Here is a 27,633-nt window from a genome sequence, read left to right on the forward strand (position 1 = left end):
CAGCTAACTTGCGTGGACGCTGATTATACCAATGTGCTCTTTTTAAAGAGCAAGATTAACAGAAAAAGGGTCAGCGTACAGGGTGTGCAACAGATAAAAAATACTGAGTCTTGGGTGTATATGAGGAAGGTGTCACCCACAAGGGCAGGATATTAGATGCCCAGTTTAGCTGAATAAGAGAATGCTCAAAAGTAATTTTCATAAAACCAAGTTTGGTAATTGCTGTGCTTTTTTTTTTTTTTTTAAATTTTTATTTATTATTTATTTATTATGTTTATTTTTGGCTGTGTTGGGTCTTCGTTTTTGTGTGAGGGCTTTCTCCAGTTGCGGCGAGTCGGGGCCACTCTTCATCGCGGTGCGCGGGCCTGTCACTATCGCGGCCTCTCTTGTTGCGGAGCAGAGGCTCCAGACGCTCAGGCTCAGTAGTTGTGGCTCACGGGCCCAGTTGCTCCGCGGCATGTGGGATCTTCCCAGACCAGGGCTCGAACCCGTGTCCCCTGCATTGGCAGGCAGATTCTCAACCACTGCGCCACCAGGGAAGCCCGCTGTGCTTTTTTTAAATAAAGAGAGGCTTCTTATATTGTTTCCTTTCAGAGCTGCTTCCGTGTTTTTAAGTTACAATGTGATTTGATTCCTGATAAGGTTCTTACATGCATGATATGTGTATGTCTTAGGTTGACTAACTTACACTTACTAGCTGTGGAATCCCATAGTATATTGAAGCCATGTAATAAATCAGTCTTCCAAAAGATAATGGACATGTTACAGTTGTAGAAGAAAAAATATGTAATTTTGTATTTGAAATGTTGTCATTGGCTAATATACAATGAACTTTTAAAAATTAGATTAGCAATAAAACAAAACCTTAATTATTCAGTCACTTTAAGTACTGAAAACACACACACACACACACACACACACACACACACACACACACATTAAAACTACGAGATTAAAGGCACATAAAACCAGAATATCAAACCAGAGTGGATTAGAATATTGGAATATATTTAAATAATTATTTTTCTCTTTCCTTCTGTAGGTGAAGATGACTTAATAGAATTTACCACAGTTACTTTAGAATCTCCGAAAGCATTGCTGGTGGAGGCCTGACTAGGGGGTAAATGATGCATCTTCTTACTCTGCAAAGTCTCCTCAGGCCCCTTCATAACAGCAGTGCTTGTTTGGTTATTTTTTAAGACATAGCCTGATCCAAAGAGTTCTTCCATGAGACTGCTTTTCTTCTCTCTGAAAGTTGTGTCTTTTGCTTTTGTTCTGGAAGATTTACCAAAAGAGGGTTCATAGGTGACAGTAGGATGCTCCAGCCTCAGTTCTTCCCCGTGGCTGTGGTGCTTGCCTGTGCTATGAGTGCACCTCGTGCTGCCTGCATTGGCCAGCCCGCCTGAGGCAGGAAGCCCGTGATGCAAGTTTTCGACTGCTTCTGTGAATGAATAATGCTTTCTTTGTCTGAAGGGTATTTTGATATTTGGAGCAGCATTTTTAGCTGGCATTTCGCCCATTTCACTTATTTCTGGACTTCTTTTAGACTTTTCATTTACTGTATCATCTTCCTGACCACTTTCCCCTTCGGGACGGATTACTTGAATTCTTTTTGGTGGTAGTTCCTGTTCTTCTTTCACTAAAGTGGTTTTCTTTTCTTGATCTTCTGTTCTCTCTCTCTGCCGTCCAATATTCTCCAGAGGTGGCTGTGCTTCCAAACGTTTCTCTTCCTTTGATAAATCTGTAGTAGAAAAATAGTTAATTTACTGATGTTTAAAATTAATGGATTTCTATTTCAAGATGGCATGTTGAGCACAGTTATTTACACCTACTGACAAGCACATTACAATGACAGAAAGGAAAGAAAATACAGGGAAAGGTGCTATTAACAAGCTTGAAATGTTATCCTTTCCTAGAACATACCAGATAAATGAGAATTATGAAACCAAAAGAAAATGATATTCATAAACTTTGCAAATATGTTATTAATAGGTGTTCAACACCACCAGCTAGAATTAGTGCCCGTTAAAACAAGAGAATATTTTTTATCCATCCAATTGGCAAATAATTTCCAGAGTTGGAGAGAATATGGGGAAATTGAAACTTTTGTTCCCCATTGGTGGCTTTGTAAGCTGGTATGTAGTTTGGATGGCAATTTGGTAGTATCTATAAAAATTTTTTTTTTTTTAATTTTATTTATTTATTTATGGCTGTGTTGGGTCTTCGTTTCTGTGCGAGGGCTTTCTCTAGTTGCGGCAAGTGGGGGCCACTCTTCATCGCGGTGCGCGGGCCTCTCACTATCGCGGCCTGTCTTGTTGCGGAGCACAGGCTCCAGACGCGCAGGCTCAGTAGTTGTGGCTCACGGGCCTAGTTGCTCCGCGGCATGTGGGATCCTCCCAGACCAGGGCTCGAACCCGTGTCCCCTGCATTGGCAGGCAGATTCTCAACCACTGCGCCACCAGGGAAGCCCTATAAAAATTTTAAGTGAACATGGTCTTAGACCCAGCAACTTCACTTGTAGAACCAAACCCTACAGAAATACATAAAGATGCGTCTAAAGATGTTCACTGCAGCCTGTTTTTTTCCCCCAATAAACTTATTTATTTATTTATTTATTTATTTTTGGCTGCATTGGGTCTTTGTTTCTGCGCGTGGGCTTTCTCTAGTTGTGGCGAGCGGGGGCTAGTCTTTGTTGTTGTGCGCGGGCTTCTCACTGCGGTGACTTCTCGTTGTGGAGCATGGGTTCTAGGCGCGTGGGCTTCAGTTGTTGCAGCACACAGGCTCAGTAGTTGTAGCTCGTGGGCTCTAGAGCGCAGGCTCAGTAGTTGTGGCTCACGGGCCTAGTTGCTCCGCGGCATGTGGGATCCTCCCAGACCAGGGCTCGAACCCGTGTCCCCTGCATTGGCAGGCAGATTCTTAACCACTGCACCACCAGGGAAGTCCTGTAGCCTGGTTTAGTAAGAGTGAAACATCCTGAACATCTGTTCAAGGATTCCTGGTTAAATGAATTAGAGCGCTTGGGACTGTGGAAACTGAGTTACTGAATGAGGAGGTGAGCATGCACTGCCAGGAGGAGATGATCGCAGAATACTGTTGTATGGAAAGAAGTCACTTCCTCTGCAGATCCTTCCCCAGGCACCGAGGAAGGCCTGTGTGCAGCTCTCCCCTCCTCAGAGGACCAGACCCTCGCGGGTTCTGAGCAAACAGCGTCGCTAACAGCGAACCGCTCAGTGAGGCCATCGTTTGTGAGGGAGGATGGGGACAATATCGGGTGTGCAAAGAGTTGGAACATCTCCTCATGTGACTACATTCTGGAATAGAATTATTCACTTATACACTAGGAAAATGAAAATAATACTAGCAGGAGAAAAGTATGTTTCAAGAATGGTGTACTCCAATATAAAATAAAAAGTTAAAAAAAAAGTAGATTAAAAAAAAGAATTAATGCTGAGCCTGGAAGCCAGTCAAACGTACAATTAACTCTAAATAGCTGTTAATGTTCTGCCCTGTGATACCTGATGAGGATGTTAGCATTTGAGAACATGGGGGAAAGTACTTACCTTCCACGACCTCCCCAGCCCCGCCTGGCCTCCCTGCTGCCGCCCAGGAGCGGGTCTGGTCCCTCCTCCGCTCCAGCTCCTTCCCGGCTCCATGGTCCTCACCGTGGCCGAAGCACCCTGCCCACCACCCACTCCGACACGCCACCTCCTACTTCGTCGCCCCCTGTGCGACCCCTCCTCTGGGCCCAGCGTCCGTGGGACCTTCTCTTCTCGGGGTTCCGCGTGGATCACTTCTTTCTAGTCTCCTGAGCTGCTGTCAGCTCACCCTCAGCCCCTTCCCTGCCCCGTCCTCGGTGGGGACCTTCTTTCCAGCACCCACCGCCCTCTGGCAGCCCCACAGGTCTTCCCCAAGGGCACAGGCTCCCGAGGGCGGGGCATTTTGTCCCCAGGGCCCGGAGCAGTGCCTGACACAGTATATGCGCAGAAAATATTTGTCAAGTGAATGAGGAAACTTTCTAGGACAGTAAGAATTACGAAAATGGGGCTTCCCTGGTGGCGCAGTGGTTAAGAATCCGCCTGCCAATGCAGGGGGCACGGGTTTGAGCCCTGGTCCTGGAAGATCCCACATGCTGCGGAGCAACTAAGCCCATGCGCCACAACTACTGAGCCTGCACGCCTAGAGCCCATGAGCCACAACTACTGAAGCCGGCGCACCTAGAGCCGGTGCTCGGCCATCGCAGTGAGAAGCCCACGCACCACAACTGTGTAACCCCACCTGCCGCAACTAGAGAAAGCCTGCGTGCGGCCATGAAGACCCAACACAGCCAAAAATAAATAAATAAATAAATTTATTAAAAAAAAAAAAGAATTACCAAAATGGACTAAAAAATAGGTGGAAAACGTAAACTGACCAGTGACCACAGAAGGAACCGCATGGGAGCCAGCGGCTTTCCAGGGGTTCTGCCCACCCTCGGTGTCATTTAAACCTCATTCTAAAGCCAGTCTGGCCTCACAGCTAAGAGGTGGCCCCTCCCGGCACGGCCCTGGGCCCCTCGGGGGCTGTTCCCGCGGCTGCTCTTCCCAGGGAGGTTGTGCTCTCCCAGGCCGGTGGGGTGTCGCCCAGATGTCCCTTTAGCAATAACTTAACATGGAAACAATGGGGCAGTGTCTTCAACGTTCTGAGGGAAAATGATCTCCAGCCTAGAATTTTCTTTCCAGTCAATTATTAATCAAGTCTAAGTAGAAACATGACATCTCCAGAGGAAACGCACACAGATTTGCCTTCCACGCAAGAGTTCTCAAGAAGCCAGTAGAGGTTGTGCTCGTAGGACATGATGGCGTTTACCAGGAAAGGGAAGGACACAGGGTAGGAAAGAGACCTGGTGGTGCAGGGGTGACAGGAACCAGCAGGAAGGGTGAAGGGAGGCCCCAGGACCGCAGAGGGCACCAGGCCAAAGGCTTAAGCATTAAGGGCTGGCACCACCAAGCACCTGCCCCGCTAACCCCGCAGCCTCCAGTGTCCTTGGTCCGACCTGACTACGCGGGGCCTGGCCGAGCTGTCGCCCTCCCTATGGTGCCTGCAGCCTGGGTGGGCTGAGGACCTTCATTTCACCGCACAGAGCCCCCTGCTCTCTCTGGGGAGCCCAGCACACGGGGCCTCTCCCCACACCCCACCCGCAGAGCAGCCCTGCCGCTGCCCGTCTCCGATGGGTCCCCAGCTCCCAGGACCCCGCCTGACCTTGGCCCTGGCTGGGCCCCGGTGCCTTCAGGGAAGCTGCGGCCAGCCTGCCTGCTCTGGAATCTTCTTTAGGGGCAGTGCTGCCCTTTACTCAGCTGGGTTTGAGACTGAGACTCCGTTTTTCAAAACTGAACATGTTGTTTAAGAATACACACGGGATCGGGAGTTGTGCGGAAAAGCTGGCATAAAATGGAAGATCGTGGTTGTTTGTGGTGGGCGGCGGGAGGGTTATGGTTATGAAGGGCTTGCAGGGTGTCCCAGGGGACGCTAATGTTCCGCGTCTTAAGCAGGTAGTGGAGTTCGTTTTATAACAGTTCTTTAAATTGAATATATCTGTTTTATGTATACTTTTATACACACACTGAGTAATTCACAAGTTAAAAAAATAAAGTAAGAGTAAAGGAGAGGGGCTTCCCTGGTGGCACAGTGGTTAGGAATCCGCCTGCCAATTCAGGGGACACGGGTTTGAGTCCTGGTCCTGGAAGATCCCACATGCCGTGGAGCAACGAAGCCCACTAGCTACAACTACTGAGCCTGCGCTCTAGAGCCCACGTGCCGCAACTACTGAAGCCCCCACGCCTAGAGCCCATGCTCCGCAACAAGAGACGCCTCTGCAATGAGAAGCCCGCGCACGGCAACGAAGAGTAGCCCCTGCTCGCCGCAACTAGAGAAAAGCCCACATGCAGCAATGAAGACCCAACACAGCCAAAAAAAAAAAAAAAGTAAAGGAGACTTTTGAAAGTTGTTAAAATTACCTTCATATTTTCTCTTGGAATCCTCTTGGTTTGGGAGTTTACTGATACAGTGAGGAATTGCATGGATTATTTCAATCGATTTTTCTTTATGACCAATGTTTCCTCTTGTCTTTTTACCCTATAATTTAGAAAAGTGGCAAAAACATATTTTTGGCAGTAGAGGTAATTTTAAATTGTGTTTTATTTAATGAATACAAATACTTTTTGTATAGAACAAGTGAGTAAAGCTTATTTTTGTAAAGATATGTTTAATTAGACACTGCAAGAATTCAAATTTGCTGTACCTTATTTGTCCAAGATGGAACATCTTCCGATTTTTGGGTTTCCTGGTGTCGCATACTTGTAAATGAAACACTTTTCCTGTCTGCTTGTACTGACTTTGTTGAAGAAACTACAGAACAGGTATATTATATGTAAGAAACATAGTTTACATTTGGAAGCAATATTGACTTTAAATATAAAAATAACAACTGAAGTTTGTAATGTAATCATAAAACAAAGTATAGTAGATGTTTTCTAAAGATTTTCAGTAAATATATAACATTTGCCAGTTGCACTTTTCCCCCTAGCATCTTGCCTGTTTTGCCTTATTTTGGGCCCCAGAGGTTATGGCTTTCACAGTGGTAAAGTACCAAAGAAGCAGGCGTTAGGATGGCTCGGCATTGCCATTGGAGGACACGGCTGTCCCTGCTGGCAGAAGGGATTCAAAACCTAGCTGCGCAGTTGTGAGAGGGTGCGCCGTCGTGTCTCCTATGTCAGAGCTCTTCGTTATCGATGGTTGGATTGCTCACGCTAAAGGGCATGAACGCTAAGCCCAGCAGCCACTTTCCTTGAAGTGTTATGCCATTTAAATGACCCCGTGTTTGATTTTATCACCTTCTCTGCTGGCTGTTGTTCTGGATTATAAATCAAAAGCAAACAAAGGCAGGGAAGGAAATCTGAGGTTGTTGCCTTGAAAAGTAAACACATAGTTACTTGTAGCAAAATGAGAGGCAAGTGTTCCTATTGTGCCTCTTCTGAGCAGAATCTTATGTTGGGAGATCTTGGCGGGGAGGGAATAAGTACATCCTGTCTTGAAGGAAAAGATACTACTCAGCAATAAAAAGGTACAAACTAATGATAGTAGCACAGCATAGATGAGTCTCAAAAACATGCTGGCCAAGAGAAGCCAGACACCAAAGAGGACCTGCTGTATGATCCCACTCATGAAATTCTAGAACAGGCAAACTGAGCTATTGTGACTGAGGAAATCCGAGGTTGTCTTGGGCTGGGGCTGGGGGACCCCTGACTGCCAGGGGCATGAGGGGCACCTCCTGAGGAGATGGGTGGGTGTTCTAAATCTTGAGGGAGGTGGTGGTTACATGGGTATAAGCACTTGTCAAAACCCATGGAATTGCACGCTTAAAACGGGTGCATCGTATTGGGGTAAACTGTACCTAAATAAAGTTAACCTTAAAAATCCACACAGTGGCCAACAGATCTACCTAGAAAGTCCAGTATTTGGCAGACATTTTGCATCAAGTTGAAAGTTACCCTCTCATTCACCCGAGTAAGGACATAAAAGACCGAGTGGAGGATGGGAACATGGGAAAGCCTCTCTATTCTCTTCTAGCTGTTTCAACCATGTCACAGTTTGGTTATTCTAGAATCACAAAATGTGTCTCAATGCCTAACAAAACGATTTTTTAAAATGTCTGTTATCGTGGTGATATAAGTTAGAAAATCTGACTAGATACTTCAAAATAGATTTCGAGCAAAAATAATTAAAACATACCTTACCTTTTGGGTAATCTTCTTTGTCACGTAAATTTCTAAGTATCTGGTTAGTATAGATGTTTCTAATTTCCAGCTCTCGACCCTTCTCCTAAAGAGAAGCACAATACCAATATTTCTATAATTGTTTGCTTTTATCAACCTTGATTTCTTGTAAAAAAACAATTTAAAGTGAGCTCAGTGTTCTTTGAATAAAATCTATAGGTTCCAGCAGAAACAGAAATGGGCCAGATCATTATATATCATTCCCGACATCCAAAAGCACTAGCTTTAGAAAAAAAAAAAAAAAAGCACTAGCTTTTTAACAGAGTAATAAACCATTGTGACGTGGACAATATATATATTTTAAAATTAATTAATTAATTATTTAATTTTTGGCTGTGTTGGGTCTTCGTTGCCGTGCGTGGGCTTTCTCTAGTTGCAGCGAGCGGAGGCTACTCTTTGTTGTGGTGCGCAGGCTTCTCACTGCGGTGGCTTCTCTTGTTGCGGAGCACAGGCTCTAGGCGCAAGGGCTTCAGTAGTTGTGGCACGTGGGCTCAGTAGTTGTGGCTCGCGGGCTCTAGAGTGCAGGCTCAGTAGTTGTGGCGCACGGGCTTAGTTGCTCTGCGGCATGTGGGATCTTCCCGGACCAGGGCTCGAACCCGTGTCCCCTGCATTGGCAGGCGGATTCTTAACCACTGAGCCACCAGGGAAGCCCCATTTTTGAGTTGGGTTATTTGTTTTTTGGTTGTTGAGTTTTTCCTCACAGTCTCTGTTAATCTATAAGTTCCCACCCTCATCTCTTTTTTTTTTAAAATTAATTAATTAACTTTATTTATTTTATTTATGGCTGTGTTGGGTCTTCGTTTCTGTGCGAGGGCTTTCTCTAGTTGTGGCAAGCGGGGGCCACTCTTCATCGCGGTGCACGGGCCTCTCACCTTCGCGGCCTCTCCTGTTGTGGAGCACAGGCTCCAGACGCGCAGGCTCAGTAATTGTGGCTCACGGGCCCAGCTGCTCCGCGGCATGTGGGATCCTCCCAGACCAGGGCTCGAACCCGTGTCCCCTGCATTAGCAGGCAGATTCTCAACCACTGCAACACCAGGGAAGCCCCCTCATCTCTTTTATTTGTTTCACTTTGATATTTATTTGTTGTGGAAACTGGGTAGTTTGTGCTGTAGAGTTTGCCACAGTCTGATGTTGCTGATTGCATCCCTGAGGTGTTGCTTGTCATGTTCCCCTGCTACCATATTTCTCTTAAATTGGTTGTTAGAGCTAAATGTTTAATCAGATCTACGTATGTTTTTTCTGGCAGTAGTACTCCCTAGGTGGAGGTGTGTATGTCTGTCAGGAAGTGCATAGCATCAGATGGTTTCCCTTTGTGACGATCATTGCTCAGATCCACTATTTCATTAGAAGTTCCAAAATAGTGATATTCTCATCCTTTCATTCCTTCTTCATTATCTATGGGAATGCCTTTACATGGAAGGTCTTCCCTTCTCACAAATTATTTGGTTACTCTGAGTATAGGAAAGGTAAAAGTAATTGTTTCTTTTCCTTTATTTACCAGTTTTTGAAATAGTGTGCTGGTTCCCTAGTATCCTCTAAAGGTGACTGAGTAATCACTGAGGTGTTTTGTTTTGTAAATATCCTTATGAACTTTCTGATTTCTGTATATTTGCTAAGTTTCAATCCACACAGTTATCTTTACTGATCCTAAATTGCCCCATCTTTGGCCAGTAAGAACCATCTTTGGCTCCTGAATCTCTTTGACAGTACCCTAATGGTTCTTTGTAAACCTTGCTTTGTAAACTTTGCTTTCCTTGCTTCTCTATATGTCCCAGGCTCACATAGTATAGTTCATGCTCCAGACCTAGAATTTTTTTAAGGTGCCTTAGTTCTTTTTAGTGGGTTATGGATTTTGAAGACCATAGTATGTCATTAGGGGTATTCATTGTTAGTGAGTGGGTCACATTAGGAAATATGTATTTATTTTTAAAGATAAAATGTATCATAAAATCATACTTTCACTTCACTTCACAGTCAGGACTACAGGATTTTTATTTGACCTTATCTTACTTCTGTATTTTCTTTCTTCCATCCCCCGAATCCCAGTTCTCAATGACACCAACATAGTTCATTATGTGCTTTATCCCATAAGATATATACAACAGTCTCAAAATAACCGTGCCAACTCTGTCATCAGAGTGTATTTCACTAGGCATATGCAGTGAAATTGATGTGTTTTAAGTCTCTTGGAGTGGTGTCTCTCTGTGACATTATGCCTACACCGGAATACACAGTGGGCTCCTTTTTTTTTTTTCATTTTACTCTGGATTTTTAGGGAACGTTTTTTGATTTTTTTTTTTTTTTTACATTTCATTCTGCTTCATAATTACACAAAATATTTACATATTTCCAAAGTCAAATCTACCAAAAAGATATTCAAGGAAATCTAGGTTCTATAGCTGTCCCTTCTACTCTCTTTTCTCTCCATTTCCACTATTATCCTACTATGCTTTTTTCAAAATATAAGGAAATTTGTAGATATATTTGTATTGTCTCCTTTTCTTACATGATGGCATACTACACACTTCCCTCTGCCTTCCTTTTTTCACTTATCAATATATCCTGGCGATTGCTCCATATTACAATATAAAGAACCCTCATTCCATTTTACAGATGCACAGAAATCCATTGCGTATATTTACTTTTCTTTTTAAAAATAAATTTGGATCTTACTGTATATAGAATTTTGTATCCTTCTTTTCATTAAGCATTTCATTAATTATTAAGCTTTTCTCCTGTCAAAATTGTTTTTTAATGACTGTATAGTATATATGTGCACATGGCTGCATATGAAAGCACAAACTTTATTTTAAAATTCCCTGATTGTGTCTACATATGTGTGTGTGTGTTTGCTTTGACCAGTGGATCTTGAAGCCTCTTCTGTTAGACTTCTAAGGTAGTTCCTATAGCCACGCCCATTTTCTGGCATATTCTTCTCTCTGAAGTTTCCTGAGGCACCAGAGAAGAATGAAACAGAACTCTTTTCCCTGCTTTACAAAGGGAGAGTTTACATCCAACTTTCTTCCCTGTCTCTGAGTGCTCTGAAGGCTCCCGGGAAACCTGTATTTCCTGTTTATCATAAAAGTTAAAGATTCTTGTCTTAAAGAATCATGCTTAAGATTTACTAACTGAGGCTTGAACGACCTATATTTCCTAAGTATTTTATCTAGCTTTTCCAACTTGTTGCGCATTTTAGAAATCTTGAAGGCAGAAAGAACAAAAGTCTGAAAAGTAAATTTTTTTTAATGTTTTTTTTTTCTTTTGGCCGAGCTGCACAGCTTGTGGGATCTTAGTTCCCCAACCAGGGAGGGAACCATTGGACCGCCAGGGAACTCCCCAAAGAAAATATTTTTAATTCTCATTTTTAGGGCAGATTTTTAAAAAATTGAAGTGTAGTTGCTGTACAATATTATATGTTACAGGTGTACAGTATAGTGATTCACAATTTTTAAGGGTTAAACTCCATTTATAGTAATTATAAAATATTGGGTATATTCCCTGTGTTGTACAATACATCCTTGTAGCTTATTTTATACCTAATAATTTGAACCTCTTACTCCCCTACCCCTATAATGCCCCTACCCCTTCCCTCTCCCCACTGGTAACCACTAGTTTGTTCTGTGAGTCTGCTTCTTTTTTGTTATATTCACTAGTTTGTTGTATTTTTTAGATTCCACAAATAAGTGATATCATAGAGTATTTGTCTTTCTCTGTCTGACTTGTTTCACTTAGCATAATACTCTCCAAGTGAGGGCACATTTTTTAAAAAAAATTAATTAATTAATTAATTAATTTATGGCTGTGTTGGGTCTTCGTTTCTGTGCGAGGGCTTTCTCTAGTTGCGGCAAGCGGGGGCCACTCTTCATCGCGGTGCGCGGGCCTCTCACTATCGCGGCCTCTCTTGTTGCGGAGCACAGGCTCCAGACGCGCAGGCTCAGTAGTTGTGGCTCACGGGCCTAGTTGCTCCGCGGCATGTGGGATCTTCCCAGACCAAGGCTCGAACCCGTGTCCCCTGCATTGGCAGGCTGATTCTCAACCACTGCGCTACCAGGGAAGCCCGGGCGCATTTTAAAAGACAGTTTTGTAAGCATATTTGCAAGTGAGGCTTTAAAATGAATTTATGTATATATAAAGTAGATAAACAACAAGGATTTACTGTACAACACAGAGAACAATATTCAGTATCTTGTAATAGACGATAATGGAAAATAACCTGAAAAAAATATAACTGCATCGCTTTGCTGTATACCCGAAACTAACACAATATTGTAAATCAACTATACTTCAATAAAAAAAAATGAAAAAATGAATTTATGGGCCACAAAAATTACTCTAAATATTTTAATGTTATAAGTGAATTTTTTAAATAGAAAAACTTATTTTGGGTTCCACTAAAATGTTAACAAAGTACAATATTACTTCATGTGATGAGATAAAAATGATAATAAGAAGTCTTGTGAATGAATAGACAAGAGTTTTAATTTTTCTAATTACATATTCACCAGGCTGTTAACTGATTCTCATAATTTCAGATCCTCTGTTCATATGGTTGTAGGGAAAAAAGTTAATTTGAGAAAGCTATACTTGAAGTTAAGTAATTTAAAGATATATTAGGCATAAATAGCTCTGATATTTTGGGAAGCAGCATTTCACAAATTTTGTTACATTTTGCTTTAAAAGAAGTACCTTAAGTTTTTGTTGAAGGTGTTTTACTTCCATTTGCAGAGTCTTTGTAGCTGCTTGAGCTGCTGAGGTCTTCCGGTTCTCAAAGGCCAACTGCTGAGTAAAGGTTTTATTGTTCAGCCTCAGTTGTTTCTCCAAGCTCTGAAAATAGTATATATTTCAACTCTCTGGAACCAGTGTAGTATCATAAAAAACTTCGACTGTAATGGAACTAATTACATTTATGAAAAGTGCAAAATTTTAATACAATTTTAGTGGATGGCTTATCTAGAGGACACATATTAGAACTAAATATTACCACACACACAAAAAGCCAAAAAATTCCAGATCCCAACTCTAGGGAATAAATATCATGTTTCCAGCCTAATGTTTTTTACACTCTGGAATTTGGTAAAAAAAAATTTTGGAACAGATCCTGAAAAATCAATAAATAAAATCAACGTTATACTTTACAACTAAACCTAAGCAGTTCTGTTGAAATGAAGTATACCGCTAACTTGACATGGTGCACTCCGTGAAAACCTTTCAAGTCTCTCTTGCCAAAGAGTTGACCAGCGTCAGTGCAGACCATCACGCTCGGACTATGATTCTCAGATAACTGAGACGGGAAGTTATGATGGGGTCTCACAGAGCCACACCACGTGGATGGATTATAAGCCAATGAAACGACTGACTTAGCACAGTAACCATCTATAAGTACGAAGGACTCACTGTTGCATATTTGCCTTCTCTGTGGAACAAGAACTGTTTTACTGGAGAACCGTTTGAGCGGGACTTTGACAGGAGCTTGGCCAAAAGGCCTTTTCTTTCCTTCTTTTCCATAAAGTGTGGTTTCCCTCATTACAACATTAATACTTTCTCATTAAAGTGGAAAATATGGTAAGCTAATAGGATGAAATAATCGCTAAAAATCCCATTTCCTAACATATTAACATTTAAAAAAATACCGACATGTTTTGGCCCACAAACTTTTTCTCCCACCAAATGCCCTACAACCAAATGAAATTTCCCATACAACCAAGTGCCTCCGATAAGAAAATAGCTGATTAGTTCTCAAATTCTTTTTGGTTTTGGTTGTAGTATAAAAACATGAGCTACTTAAACATGTTTGTGTACAAAATATGTAGATGAGATACAAATACATTTACTTTCACATGAGAGACAGATGCTAAGATGGATCCAATTCTACCTGAAAGGCCAAACGTTAGAAGTCTGGTACACTATTTACATGAATGAAAAATGAGGTGGCTCATTATTTCCTGTAGCTCCCATATCCATTTTATGTGAGAAAATTCTCTTTGAAAATAGAGGAGGGTTTTATCAAAAAAGAAATAACAGAAAAAAAAGTGGCTGAAATGAACTTCACATCTTATTATTATTTCAAGATCATTGAAAATACTTGTCTCTCACCATTAGGGAATTAAACAGTAAATTACTTCCATTTGTGTTTATGTCCATAGAGACCAAAACTACCTAATGTAAAATAGGCAGAATTCTCAATATGATCAGAGTGTTCTCCCAAATCATCCCTTGCAATGTAATCCCTAGGCTTTTGACCACCATGCACCCTTGAGGAATATCTATCTATTCATTTCTAAAATTATTTAAATTCCTTTTCCCTATCTGTCCCCAGGAATATTACCTGGGGAAATTTTCTATTTCTAGGACATTAGAAATGTCTCGACAGACTGATAAGGGAGAGAACAAGGAGGGGGGTGGTGAGGAGATGCACTCAGGGTTTAGGGAAGTAGCCTTTTAAGAAGGCAGTTTGGAGTAGAGGCTTGCTTTCTAGGAGAGGTTTCCCACAACACAGCACAGCACAACCCCCTTCAGCATGTGAACAAACTCCCCTGACCTCAGCAGCTGGACTGACTGAGAGAACGGTCATTTCCAGATAAATGAGCCCAGCTGTAGCTGAGCAGAACCACACAGGGCCTTCCCAGGACAGAACCCCTCACCCCACCCCCTGCAATGTCCTCCACCTGCCTCTGGTCTGTAGAAAAACTTTATCCTCTTAGGCCTTTCCTGAGTTCCAAAGAGTAAATTTAATCAGAGAAATGAGAAAATGCAGAAAGAAAGGCAAATAGTCAAGAAAGACAAAATAATAACAGTTTAGTCATTAAACAAAGTCAAGGACCTTTAGTCCCTCCTCAGGGGCTACAGTTAATATTCTGAGCCATGTCCTGTGAGCTGTTCTGTAGATACTGAAACCCCATCAGGTGGAAGAAGTTAACTGCATGCTGCCCATCAGCATGGAGACCGCAGTCGGGTTGGAACCAGAAGGTTGATGATGCTGACTCCCAATTACCTCACCACCAACCAATCAGAAGAATGTCCACGAGGTGATCACACAGCCCACGTCTCCTCTCCCTCACCCTGTCTTTAAAAACCTTTCCCTGAAAGCCATCAGGGAGTTTGGGCCTTTTGAGCACTAGCTGCCTGGACTCCTTGCTTGGTGCTCTGCAATAAACACCTTCCTTCACTACAGCCCGGTGTCAGTAGATTGGCTTTACTGTGCGCGGGCAAGTGGACCTGAGTTAGGTTGGGTAACACAGCCACAGAACCTCTCGCTCAGTGCACAACAGAAGGCGCTGTTTCTGTCTCTCCTGTGGCCCTCCCCTTCCCCTTCCCCGCCCCCTCCCCATCAGGCACCACCATCTGTGAGTTCTTGCTCAGCACAGCAGCTGGTAGTGCTTCATTCCACAGGCATATATGATGAATGCGCACCCTCTCTCTATTAACTTTGGAAACTTAATGTTTCTAGACCTCTGAAATACAGACCTGTATTTGTTTGTCATTTCCCTCCATTTTTGTTGTAAGAACAGACAATCTTTGAGTAAGCTCATCCCTCTCTGCAAGATTTTTGTCTTCAGAAAGTTTCTGCAGTGCCTGCAAGGCGTCTTTAGTCTTCAACAGCTCGCTATCTGTTTCTCTAAGTTTCCCAGACACGGCTCTTTCCTTTTCCTGGGATTTCCTGAGTAGCTGCCTTAAATTTTTTACTTCGTTCTGATGTTTAACCATAATTTGAGGTAGATTATTTTGTGAATTCTCATATTTTCCTATAGCTTTCAGGTGCTTAAGCTGGAGTTGTTTCAGAAATTGGTTTTCTATGACTGTGGCCTCCAGTTTGCGGTGTAGATCAGCTACTTCATTTTTCAGTTCTTTAATCTTATGAAGCCTCGCTGAGAGTATGCGGTGAGCCATGGCATCTCGTCTCTGGGCAGCCACGCTGATCTGAGAATTTAAAACTGGTGCATTCCAGTTGTGCTTTTTCTCCCCCGAGATTTCCTTCTGGCCTGTGTAAGCAGATAATCCAGTTTGTTACTAGTAATGTGTATATAGATATGTAGATATGTAAATATGCAGGCGTGTGTAATACCCCCTGCCCCCTGCCCTCACACATATACATACACACACGCAAACTAGAAGGGGAAGGAACTAACACTGAATAAATACCCATGCTTTAGGCTAGGTACTTTATGTTTAGGTATCTCATTTAATACAATCCTTTAAGGTCAGTAGTAGTCTATTTTATAGCTGGAGATTATAAGTCATTTGTCCAAGGTTACATAACCACAAAGTGACATAAAATGAGCTGAAAACCAGGTCTTCCCTGACTCTAAAACCTGTACTTATTTCTATCATAAAAGGTATACTAAAAACCATAATAATCGATAACATTTACTAAGGGTTTACCATATGTGAAGCATTGAATTAAATGCTTTATGTAGATTATCTGATGTAATTCTTCCAACAAAATGTTACAAGGCAATTAGAGTGTAACATTAGAGCCTAATGTTATATATATGATGATCTCATATATTTAAAAAGAACCTTAAAAAGCCATTAAACTGCTTAGAATATTCATATAAGGATTCCATCTCTCAATAAACCCAACACAACCAATTTTTCCTCTGTTACTTTTGGGTGAGCACTAAATTAACTAGTTAGATGGTTTGTATTTGGGAGTCTAAATGATATTACATGAAGCTTATGTAACTGAATTTGAGTATGTCAAATGTATGTGTAACCTCATTGTATTATTATCCCATTTTAAAGATGAAAAAACTGTGCTGAGTGATGTCACTTATCAATGGGCACACAGCTGGTAAGTGGTGAGACAGACCCACGTCTATGTGCCTTTGTCACTGCCCCATATGTATTGTATGTGTATCTGTATGATATTCATATGTGCATCTGTGTATGTAAATATATGTGTGTGTGCATGTGCACATATTAGTATATCTATACTCTGAGAAAGAGAGATTGAAACTGGATTCTAGAATCTAAAAAAAAATGGTCCTCTTCCTGGAGAGAGAAAGGCTCTTAGTGGCCAATGTCACTGGAGTCCTAACCCTAAGCTATTGGCCAAGTGTGCACACATCATCTGAGACATGGCTTAGCGTGTTTGGTCTAGGTGGTGGGAAAGGCAGTTCTAACTGTGGTGGAAACAACGAGTCAAGAGAAACAGAAGATGCTTTCTGAGGATAAAGCATGTGAATCTTGAGCATGACAGACCACACAGATTTCACAATGATCATAGGATCGGTATCAAATCAACAACCAATGGACTGTCTTTACAACTATGCCTCCAGAGGTTTTTATTTTCCCACTGGGAACAATGTAGTAGGGGCTATGGTTGAATATTTGAGTATCTTGGAATAGACTTTTGAGCACACTGAAAACTGGGAAGCAGAGGTCAGACTCTAAGACACCTACTAGAAGGCCAGAGAAGAGGTGTCTGTGGTTGTATCAGGCTGGACACTCTAGTACCTTGGGCACTGGCTGGGGGAGTTCTAGACCCAGGCAGTGTGGATCAGGCTGGATGAAAACAGGGGTGGGTGAGGGCTCTCAGGCTCCACACCATGTCCAGCATGATTGAACTTGACCCCAACTTGTAATGCCTTCCAGCTCTTGGGTGGTGTGACCGTGGAGGAGAAAGAGATTTTCCTGAGCCTGGAGGGATGAGGGGTGGTGGGTTCCATGGGCACTGGAGGCTTGTGTCCCCACCTCACACTGGACTCGAGTGATGGGAGGGCAGAGTCAGCATGAGTGGGGACTAAACCCCACGGGCACGGGGCACTGGCCAAGGCCCCAGGTCGAGATGTGCACCGAGGGCCTGGGCGCTTCGAAAACAGGAGGTGTCGGCCTTTTAAAGATCACATGGGCCGGGCTTCCCTGGTGGCGCAGTGGTTAAGAATCCGCCTGCCAATGCAAGGGACGTGGGTTCAAGCCCTGGTCTGGGAAGATCCCACATGCCGCAGAGCAACTAAGACCGTGCGCCACAACTACTGAGCCTGCGCTCTAGAGCCCACGAGCCACAACTACTGAAGCCTGCGCACCTAGAGCCCGTGCAACAAGAGAAGCCACGACAGTGAGAAGCCTGCGCACCGCAACGAACAGTAGCCCCCGCTCACTGCAACTAGAGAAAGCCCGCGTGCAGCAACAAAGACCCAACACAGCCAAAAATAAATAAATAAATAAATAAATAAATTTATAAAAAAAAGAAAAATCACACGGGCCTGGACAAGAAACACAGACGTGGTGAAGATGGAAGGGCCAGAGACCCTTCCCCAAATGTCCTTGTCTGTGTAAGGCCCCCCATACTCCCTTCATTCCCCAAACATGACAGATCCAATGTCTTATCTACCCTAGAGGGTGCGTGTGAGAGAAAGAACCAGATTGTTTTGCTTCAGAAAGGTAAATATCCCACTTGCATTTGAGTGATGTAGAATAAATTCATACCATATATGTCATGCATACTTGTATAATAATAAAGGTTAGGAAACTTGAAATAGGGTTTAATCCTTAAAGATTTACATCTCATTATCCTAACCTATACATAAGAATGGTAAAGCTTACAATTTCTGTCCCATTTCACAAAATAAGGCAGATTTAGCTGAATGATTAAGCTACTCTTAAGATAACTAATTGTTAAACCACTAAGCTAAAACACTTAATTCACCAAAAACATGTACATTTAAGTCCATGTTAGCCAAAAAGGGACTCTTGTCATTGCTTAAGAGCAGGCGTGCTTCCCACTACGAGTGAACTGTGCTCTTTTGAACAGACCTAAGGACAGCCCCGCGCTCGCCTCTTCACTGGCTCCAGCCCGTCTGTTTCCCCAGGTGCGTCCTCACCCTCAGCCCCTCCTTTTAAAAGCATGATTGTCCTCCTGTCTCACTGCTGTACCCATGCTGTCTCTTCCCCCATTTTCCCTGGCCCCGTCGTAGGCCCGTCTCCTGGCCACTTTCCTCTTTGGTCTCTCGGTCCCGTTCCGTTCCCGAAGTCGTCCACACCCTCAATCTGGTTCTGGGCCTTAGCCTGAGCCACGTCCCTGCTGGCGCTGGCTCTGCCCTCTGCCGGGTTCTCGCTCTCTTCCAGGTCACCTTAAAAGACGTAGCTCACTTCCTTCAAGGACCAGGGTAAGAAGAGGTTCAAAGGCAGGCCTTTCCCCTTCCTGTTCTCCAGAGCCCTGGCATTAGTGGAGAGGGCATCTCCTCAACCCCACCGTAGGGCTTCCACCTTCCCCCGACTAAAGACAACAGGGCAAAAGCTGTCCAGAACAATTGAATGCAGTAAAATAACTTCTTTTTTGTGTACCAGTTTTTGAATGACTATCACATATTTTAGCATTGTGTTAAACACAAAACACATCAAGGAAGGATATATAATTGAAGGAATTCTGAAAGTACATTTTTCTACAAAAGAAAGAAAGAACCATGTTTTGAAAATCAAATTATAGAAATATATTGCTCGCTATTTACATTGATTTAAGTAAATCTCCAATATCTGACCAGAGCAAATATCCTATCATATTGAAGTCCTCTTTTTATCCCTATAATTTTTCTCTATGAAATGTTTTTCTGCTATAAAACTTGCTTTTCTAAGATGGGAATTGAAAATAATCTCTGATGTTATTATTCTTGAGTGAATTCTGGGTCTGTAGTGGTGGTTCCTGATCCAGTGTTACCAGCCCCTGAGGGTCAGAGGTCTACTTTTATATATAAGAAAGCTGAACAGAAATTGAACCTTCACTGGAGAACGGACTGCACCGGCTAAAACGTTACGCCTTTTTGCTTTGGGTTAGAATTACATTACCCCAGCATTAATTCATCAATTACTTGCCGATTAAATTTTTTTGGCAACCACTTGTAAAACATGAGCTGGGAGAGAACAAAAGAATAAAAGAATAAACCAAGAGACACTTTCATCATTCTGTGACAAAGCTTGATGTTACAATGAGTGTTTTAAGGTCATCAGACACCGGTACGAGGATCCTCAGGGACATATAATTTGGGTTAATGATGCAGCCAAGATTTACTTAAAATAATTTCAGAGTATTCATACACGAAAGCATACCCAAGGGAGAGCAAGCCCTCACTCGGATCATGGAATTTAGGCTCTAGTCCACTGTGAAGTGACTTCATTTAGGCTGCTCCCAATTTATGAACAGGTATCTTGCATAAAGGACACAATAAATATTTGTGGCATAAATAAACGAGGAATCAGTTTTTAAAAGTCAAATTATAAGGTGCTTAGAACTCAAAATACAGTTCGTTTCTTGTAGAAATGGTTTTATAAATGCTAACTGCATTCTCACGCAGTCCCACAAAAGCCCAGACTCCATGTAAGATGTATCGTTTGAGGATTTCTTGTCATAAACCCCTGGGGCCAAGCTGTTTCTGAATTTTGGGGGGTTTATTCTTTGTGATGCACATATAGTATTTTCCAAAGTACGCCCAGTAGGGCTGGGGACATCACGCTTTGTTTTTGTAGTGAATATTTTTGTAGTGAAATTTATATGATTATATTTCACGCAAAGTGAAATAAATAAAGATCAGTCTCATGTCAGTTCAAATCAGGTGTTTGTTGCCAAATCAGTGTTGGTGCCAAAGATACAAAAAACGTTTGGTTTTCAGAGTTTCGTAAATTTCAAGTGTGGCCGAGGGAGTATGACTGTAGAGCCTGTCCATGATTATGTGCTGTCGTGATTATCTCTACAAATGCCCGAACAGACTTCCCATGACAGAGTCTTCTGCCCTGGGCCTTGCCAGGATGTGCGGGACTCCCACCTCTCCAGAGAAAGGGCTGTTAATCTTTCGAGAATCTGGATGAAAACTATGGGTCCTTCTGCCTAGAAAGTTCACAAACGCAAATAAATACACACAAAAATGCAAAGGATTCCCTGGGGTTTGCAGATGTGGGTCTTAGACGAAGAATCCCTGCTCTATAGCTGGGAAGAAGGGCAATTGAAGATTCTAGATCTTCACTGGGGGTCCCGGGCACAGCTGGTCATGGCAGGCTGGGGATGGGAGGCAGGTACTGGGTAAATGTGACACTACATGTGCTCCAGTGAGAGTAGGCTCTTAACTATTTTCCAGCTACTGACTGGGCAGTTCTGACGGTCACAGTGGGAAAAGAGTTCCAGCTATTTCTACATAGGGAATATTTATAAGCCTAGGATTGCCTGCCTGGGAATAATCACCGCCTGGGCAGGGGGCGGGGAGTTAGGAGGCCTAGGGTGTTGCAAAGCTTATCCCAATTTGGATAGTTAGGAGCTGATGGAGTACTTTTAAAATCCACAAGGAAATGACATTATTAACAGCCTTTTGAACCATCCTTGTTTCTAAAGAGTATCTTTGCCAATATGCCTCACCGGACGCGAAGACCATCTTCCTGGGGTGCTGAGACAGATATTTACATTTCACTGGTGACTGAAACCTTGATTCTTCAGCTGAGATGAAAGGCAAGAGGCCAGTGAGTTCCAAATACTGTGGTATTCTGTAACAAGTCCACCTGTTAACTAAAAACGGAACTAACCTCACTAGGGGGTTCCAGGAGGGTAAGCCGTGCAAGAGGGCTAGGCTTTATGTTTTAAGCCTAGCTTTCTGTTATTTTGTAATTATCCTTAATTTCTCTATTTCCCATTCCTTCTATAAAAATTCACTTATAATGTTTATAATTTACAATCTGGAAAAACAATAAAACTGAATATGGACCACTTCAGATAGTAGTGCATTAAATAATAATGTCATTATAACCAGAAATTTGGTCTTGGTTGGGAAATTTTGCTTCTTACCTTTAGGTTGGGAGATTTTAGAAACATTATACTTTCTCTTCTCCTCCTTTTTTTCTTTTACTACAGGCTTCTCTAAATAATTCTTTTTAGCCGCGGTTTCTGAACATTCAGAGAGAAAGTCTTCTGAATAATCGTAGTGAGAACTTGAACTTCTGCAGGAACACTGAGATCTGCTGTAATCAACACTCTTGTCGGAATCATTGCTGTTCCTGGGAAAACCTGGGCTGCTGCTCTGGCATTTTGCAGAACTCCTGCCGTTTTCTAAGGCCACACTGGGGAAATGTCCATCTAGATTTGTTTCTGTTAGATCAGCCAATGACATAGTAAACAACCTAATAGAAGAAAAGTATCTTTAGACTTATAGCTACTGACATTGAAATGAACCTGTGCTTTAATATATTTAACTATAAATGAATAATTAGGAATACAAAACAACACATTATTTTGAAGTATTTTCTGGAAAAATTTTCAGTTTGGTTTTTATATTTTTTTCTACCTAAAATGTAAGACTCTTGAGACTGGACTTTGGGGAGATTATATTCACAGGAAATATAAAGTTCACATCAGGTAACGACAATGACAACAATTTAAAAGTTAGTGAATTACAGTCTCATTCTCTAAGGCTGACTGTTTTTTTTTTTTTTAATTTAAGTATAGTTGACTTACAATGTTGTGTTAGTTTCAGGTGTACAGCAAAGTGATTCAGTCATACATACATATATACATGCTAGAACAAAAAAAAGAATGCGTTAAGTTCCCAAACCAGTTCTATTCCCGAATCTTTCTGTAGGAACCACTTTGAGCTTCCTTAGACTCAGTCTGAACTGTGTTTGGCTTTGGGAAAGGGTGATCAGGCATTGTCTGGAAGATACCAAGTCCTCTCCACAGTTTATCAAGAGGCAGAAGTAGCACCTCACTGTTGTCTACCGGATGCTGAGGGTCACCTAACTGCAGACATTCATTCAGCTGGGAAAACAACCAGGTGATTCCTTCCATGTGTAGTCAGTCACTTTTCCTTCCCTAGAGAGTGATAAAGAAGGGAGATATCATGCACCTTTCTGAGGCTGTCTTTGGAACGCACACAGCGTGAGGGGCAGCTTCTAAGGGCCTCCGCTGACCCCCACTTCCTGGTATAATCCTGTTGCCTCGAGTGTGACTCAGGTGTCGCTTCCAAGGTAAGGTAACTAAAGGATTCTGACTTCCTTCTTAATCACCCTCGCTTTTTCTCTCATTTGCTCACATTGATGGAAGCCAATTGCCCTGTTGTAAGCTGACCCACGGGGAAGCACACATGGCAGGAAACGGAGGCCTCAGGCCCACAGCCAGGGAGGACCTGAGGCCCTCCGTCAAGCAGGCTGCGGGAGAGGAATCCTACCACCAACCATTCGGGTGAGCTTGGAACTTCCTCCCGAGTCTGGAGGTAACTGCAGCCCCAGCCGACATGCTGAAGCAGCCTTGCGAGACATCCTGAGCCAAAGGACCCAGCTGTGCCCGGATTCCTGACCCACCGGATAAAAAACATTCGTTGTTGTTTTTCCAGCCAGTAGGTGTTCATTTGAGAACGGGAGACAGACTTATAAAACTGCAAACTTCCGTGTGAATCGACCCCAGGAGGTTATGAAACCAACAGTGATCTTGCAGAAAAATGGAAGAACGGGATTTTATGCTAAACAACTTAGTTTATTTAGATTAATAGATGCTTTCTAGAATGTGTATTTACTTAATTTTGAAAAAATCTATATAATGCCATATTTTCTCTATCTCTAATCCATTAATTTTAATCAAATCATGATCTTATCAAAGTAGTTTTTTGGAGTGGTGGCCGACCACACTGTTGTCTTAAGCTGTTAAGTTTTGGGGTGATTTGTTACACAGGTGTAGGTCACTCATACACTCAGGTGTATCTTCCCAGGGTGGTTCAGTTTCCAAAAGAGTTACTTGGGCTTAACACAAATTATACCCACCAGAGAGAGAGAACATTTTAATTTTTTTTTATTTTTTAATTTATTATTATTATTATTATTTTTTAAAATTTATTTATTTTATTTTATTTTTGGCTGCGTTGGGTTTTCGTTGCTGCGCGCAGGCTTTCTCTAGTTGCAGCGAGCGGGAGCTAGTCTTCTTTGCGGTGCGTGGGCTTCTCATTTCAGTGGCTTCTCTTGTTGCACAGCACGGGCTCTAGGCACACAGGCTTCAGTAGTTGCAGCACGCGGGCTCGGTAGTTGTGGCTTGTGAGCTCTAGAGCGCAGGCTCAGTAGTTGTGGCGCGTGGGCTTAGTTGCTCCACGGCATGTGGGATCCTCCCGGACCAGGGCTCGAACCCGTGTCCCTTGCATTGGCAGGCGGGTTATTAACCACTGTGCCACCAGGGAAGCCCATTTTTTTTTATTTTTTAATTTATTTGGCTGTGTCAGGTCTTAGTTGCGGCTCACAGGCTTAGTTGCCCCGAGGCATGTGGGATCTTAGTTCCCAGGCCTGTGGGATCTTAGTTCCTAGGCCAGGGATCGAACCTGCGTCGCATGCATTGAAAGGTGGATTCTTAACCAGTGGACCACCAGGGAAGTCCCCCAAGAGAGAACATTTTTAGAATTCTGAAAGTCCCAGGACCCAGAACTGTTCTAAAATTTCTATCTATATAACCGGAATATTGGTTTGTTTGGGTTCACCTGTGAGAATTCCATTCTAATTCATGAAACTGAATCTGAGAGTCATCAGCAAGGTAAAACCAAGTTTGATTTTTGGCTATTCCTAGTCAGCATGTACCTTGAAAGCATATATCAAGCAGCTCTCTGGAATATTCAGTCTGTTAAATGGTAGTTTTCTCATTGATCTGTTAAAAATTGATAGAGGACTAGTATCAGGCCTATAACTACCCTTAAGTTGATTAAATTGTTTTCGAGTATATTTGTATTAATATAAGTAGGCTACACCACATTGTTATCAATAAAAAAATGTAAGCAGGCTCCGCATATATGGATTTCTGATTATGTGGTGTATTATTTAAAAATCTAGGCTTTAAGCCAGCCATCTAATGTTCTTTTTAATTAATTGATTAATTAATTAATTTAAAATGTTCAGTCAAAAGTCATTTATTTAGTGTCTGCCAGACACTGGGGTTAGGAGAAAGGCAAACTCTGCCTTCAAGGATTTGAAAATAAAGTTAGTAATTATGTAATTAATGCTCACTATATAGTTAGCATGCCAGTTTTTGATATCAAATTTATGATAGTGTATAGTTCAGATTTTTGGCACCATTTATATTTTAAACAACTAGTGTTTACAGTATAACAGTGCCCATTTTATTGCACTTGAAGCATGATTTCACTATATTGCTATCATTATAGGGTTTATAGTAGTTTCTTTGCTGTTGTGTATGACTCAGGAATATAACCCACAATTAAAAACCTAATGGAAAAATGTGACCCTGTTGATGATATGTTTTTTCTGGAATGCACCATGGTGAAAAGGGGTGGCTGCTTATAAATACAATAAGTTTGTGTATCACATTCATTTAATTATAGAATGAGAAATGAGACTGTTCAAGATCGAGATATACATCTGAATAATTCTGAATACTACAGTGTTGTGTAGTTGCCTTCAATTCTTCTTTTACAACAAGGCGGACCAAAAACTAAACACATGCAAAAATGTTTTAAAATGAATTAATGTGTACCTGCCGTTCTTTACCAAATGTTTCTAAGATGTATGAAAAATCAACTTTGTGTCCTGAGCAGAGGGTTCTTCACACTGTAATATTTATGAAGTTTCCAGGGTAGTGTTTTCTGACATTCTTTGGTCTCTTTTTAGGAAAATAATATATTTCAGGGACTTCCCTGGTGGCTCAGTGGGTTAAGAATCCGCCTGCCAATGCAGGGGACACGGGTTCAAGCCCTCGTCTGGGAAGATCCCACATGCCTTGGAGCAACTAAGCCCAGTGTGCCACAACTACTGAGCCTGCGCTCTAGAGCCTGTGAGCCACAACTACTGAGCCCGCGACCCGCAACTACCGAAGCCCACGTGCCTAGAGCCCATGCTCCACAACAAGAGAAGCCACTGCAATGGGAAGCCCGCACACCGCAACGAAGAGTAGCCCCCGCTCGCCGCAACTAGAGGAAGCCCACGTGCAGCAACGAAGACCCAATGCAGCCAAAATTAAATAAATAAACATAAATAAATTTATATTAAAAAAAGAAAATAATATATTTCAAAAAACCTAGAATAATATTACAAAAGGCAAATGTTAAGAGCTCATCAATAAACATTTATATAATAGGAAGTTAAAAGTTTTGAACCAGTATTAATTTATATATATTCATTTGCATATGGATTGCTTTATACTTCACACACTATAAGGCTTTCTCTCTATCAAAGTGAATCAGTTATTGGCAGTTGATTGGGAAATTCTTGGTTGTAGTTATCAAGCAGTCCTGCTGAAATAAGATTTGAAGGGCCCACAGAGGAGCAGTGCGTCTCAAAATTTGGGGCACAAAACAAAAGATTGTGTGGCCCACTTGCCTGTTCTTTCTAGTAAAGATTTGACCATGAATAATGAAAGTTTTTGGATTATGTGTTACTTGCCTGAAAGCAACAGGTACTACTGGTGGGCACTGGATCTTATCTTAGAAGCACTGATATTGATAGACTTTAGTATTATGTACTGAAATGTATCCTTCTGACTCAACAATCTGTCTCACAAATTGTCAGATTCTTGGCTTTTATTACAACCAGAAAATCCTAATTCTTAAAGGTAAATATTCTGTAGTGAAGTTATAATTAATTCATAGGGACCATTTAGTTTTCAAATGGTTACGGCTATGTTTCCCAACCCAAATTATTGTGTGGGTAGGTAACTGTATTCTTAACTGTATTCTCAGTCCTGCTTCGTGGGAAACGGTAGTTTGACTTACAAGTTTTCCCTCTTTTCTCACCCATTTTCAACACTTCCTATTCTCTTTCCCACTTTATATTTCCTCTTAGAACATATCACTAGTCTAATTTCATACATGTTTTACTTATTCATCTGATTTGTTGCCCGACTTCTCAATTAAATTGTATGCTTCATAATGGCAGTATTTTTGACTGTTTTGTCTACTGCTGTATCTCCTGTGCCTAGAGGAGTTCCTGGGAAATAATGTGTTCAATAAAGACTGACTAAATAAATGAATGTTCAGGGTGCCTCTATGCTTCTTAAGTCCTTTCTCCATATCCATTACTCCTGAAAAACTTCTCACTAGTGCTGACCCAACTCAAAATGCCCTAAATGAATGCTTTCCCAATATGATAAAGACATATTAATACATATCTCAAACTAAAAGCTAATCTCATGCTTAACAGTGGAACATTAATTTACATTGCTGTAAGGATTTAGATAAAGATGCCAACAATCACTTCTGCTAATTAATATTGCTCTGGAGGTACTAGCCAATGAAATTAGACATGAGAAAGAAATAACACGTATACATATCAGAAAAGAAAGGGCAAATCATTTATTATGTGCAGGTAACATGATTTTAAACTTATAAAACCCCATAGAACAGTATAAAATAAAGGGAATTCAATAAAACTATTGGTTATTAAATGGATATAAAAATCAATCTTTTCTATATGTTAACTGAAATGACTTGGAAAATAGATGAAAAGATCCCACTTACTATATATCAGCTAAAAATTTAAAACATCTGATACAGGTTTAATACAAATAATATGAAAAAATCTTTAAAACTACTGAAAGAAATAAAAGATTTATGTAAGTGGACAGACATATAGTATTCTTATATAAGAAGGACCAAGGTGATAAAGATGTAAATTCTCCCTAATTTAATGTACATAATCACAGTATTCCTAGTAAAAATGTCAAGAGTAATGTTTTTTGGAAATTTGACAAGATCATACTAAATTCATATAATTATGAATATGAAAAATACATGAGAACAAAAGGATTTTAAAAAAATGATGAGAAGGGACTACCTCTATCAGATATTGTGATATAAAGCTATAGTCATTAAAAGAGCCTGATAATAGTGCTTGAATAGACAGAACAATATAATGAAATAAAGAG

The 27,633-nt window shown here is 41.6% G+C and overlaps 2 protein-coding genes across 2 annotated transcripts in view; one reads left to right on the forward strand and one right to left on the reverse strand.

The window, feature by feature from the left end:
• GET1 (guided entry of tail-anchored proteins factor 1) overlaps positions 1–26,743 on the forward strand; it is a 51,099-nt gene extending 24,356 nt beyond the window's left edge. Inside the window, exon 5 of the mRNA XM_057544914.1 lies at positions 25,383–26,743. Coding sequence (XP_057400897.1) covers positions 25,383–25,390 — 8 coding nt within the window. The 3' untranslated portion in view covers positions 25,391–26,743. The remainder of the gene's footprint in view (positions 1–25,382) is intronic.
• On the reverse strand, positions 912–22,145 carry LCA5L (lebercilin LCA5 like). The gene is made up of 7 exons (XM_007183784.2): positions 21,577–22,145; positions 15,276–15,790; positions 12,498–12,635; positions 7,773–7,857; positions 6,278–6,384; positions 5,994–6,111; positions 912–1,741 (listed from the first exon to the last, which is right to left on the reverse strand). The coding sequence occupies exons 1-7, from the start codon at positions 21,896–21,898 to the stop codon at positions 1,011–1,013; spliced, it is 2,016 nt and encodes a 671-aa protein (XP_007183846.2). The 5' UTR covers positions 21,899–22,145; the 3' UTR covers positions 912–1,010.
• Positions 26,744–27,633: the final 890 nt, after the last annotated feature.

This window comes from Balaenoptera acutorostrata, chromosome 4 (assembly GCF_949987535.1).
Source record: "Balaenoptera acutorostrata chromosome 4, mBalAcu1.1, whole genome shotgun sequence".
In the NCBI taxonomy this organism is placed as follows: Eukaryota; Metazoa; Chordata; class Mammalia; order Artiodactyla; family Balaenopteridae; genus Balaenoptera; species Balaenoptera acutorostrata.

What these genes read in the sequence shown, in the direction of transcription:
- LCA5L (XM_007183784.2), bottom strand. Translation starts at nt 21,898, where the DNA reads ATGTCATTGGCTGATCTAACAGAAACAAATCTAGATGGACATTTCCCC. An exon ending in TAAAATCTCCCAACCTAAAG is followed by an intron (nt 15,791 to 21,576) that starts GTAAGAAGCAAA and finishes CTGCTTACACAG; the next exon opens with GCCAGAAGGAAATCTCGGGG. An exon ending in GAAATGACAAACAAATACAG is followed by an intron (nt 12,636 to 15,275) that starts GTCTGTATTTCA and finishes TACTATTTTCAG; the next exon opens with AGCTTGGAGAAACAACTGAG.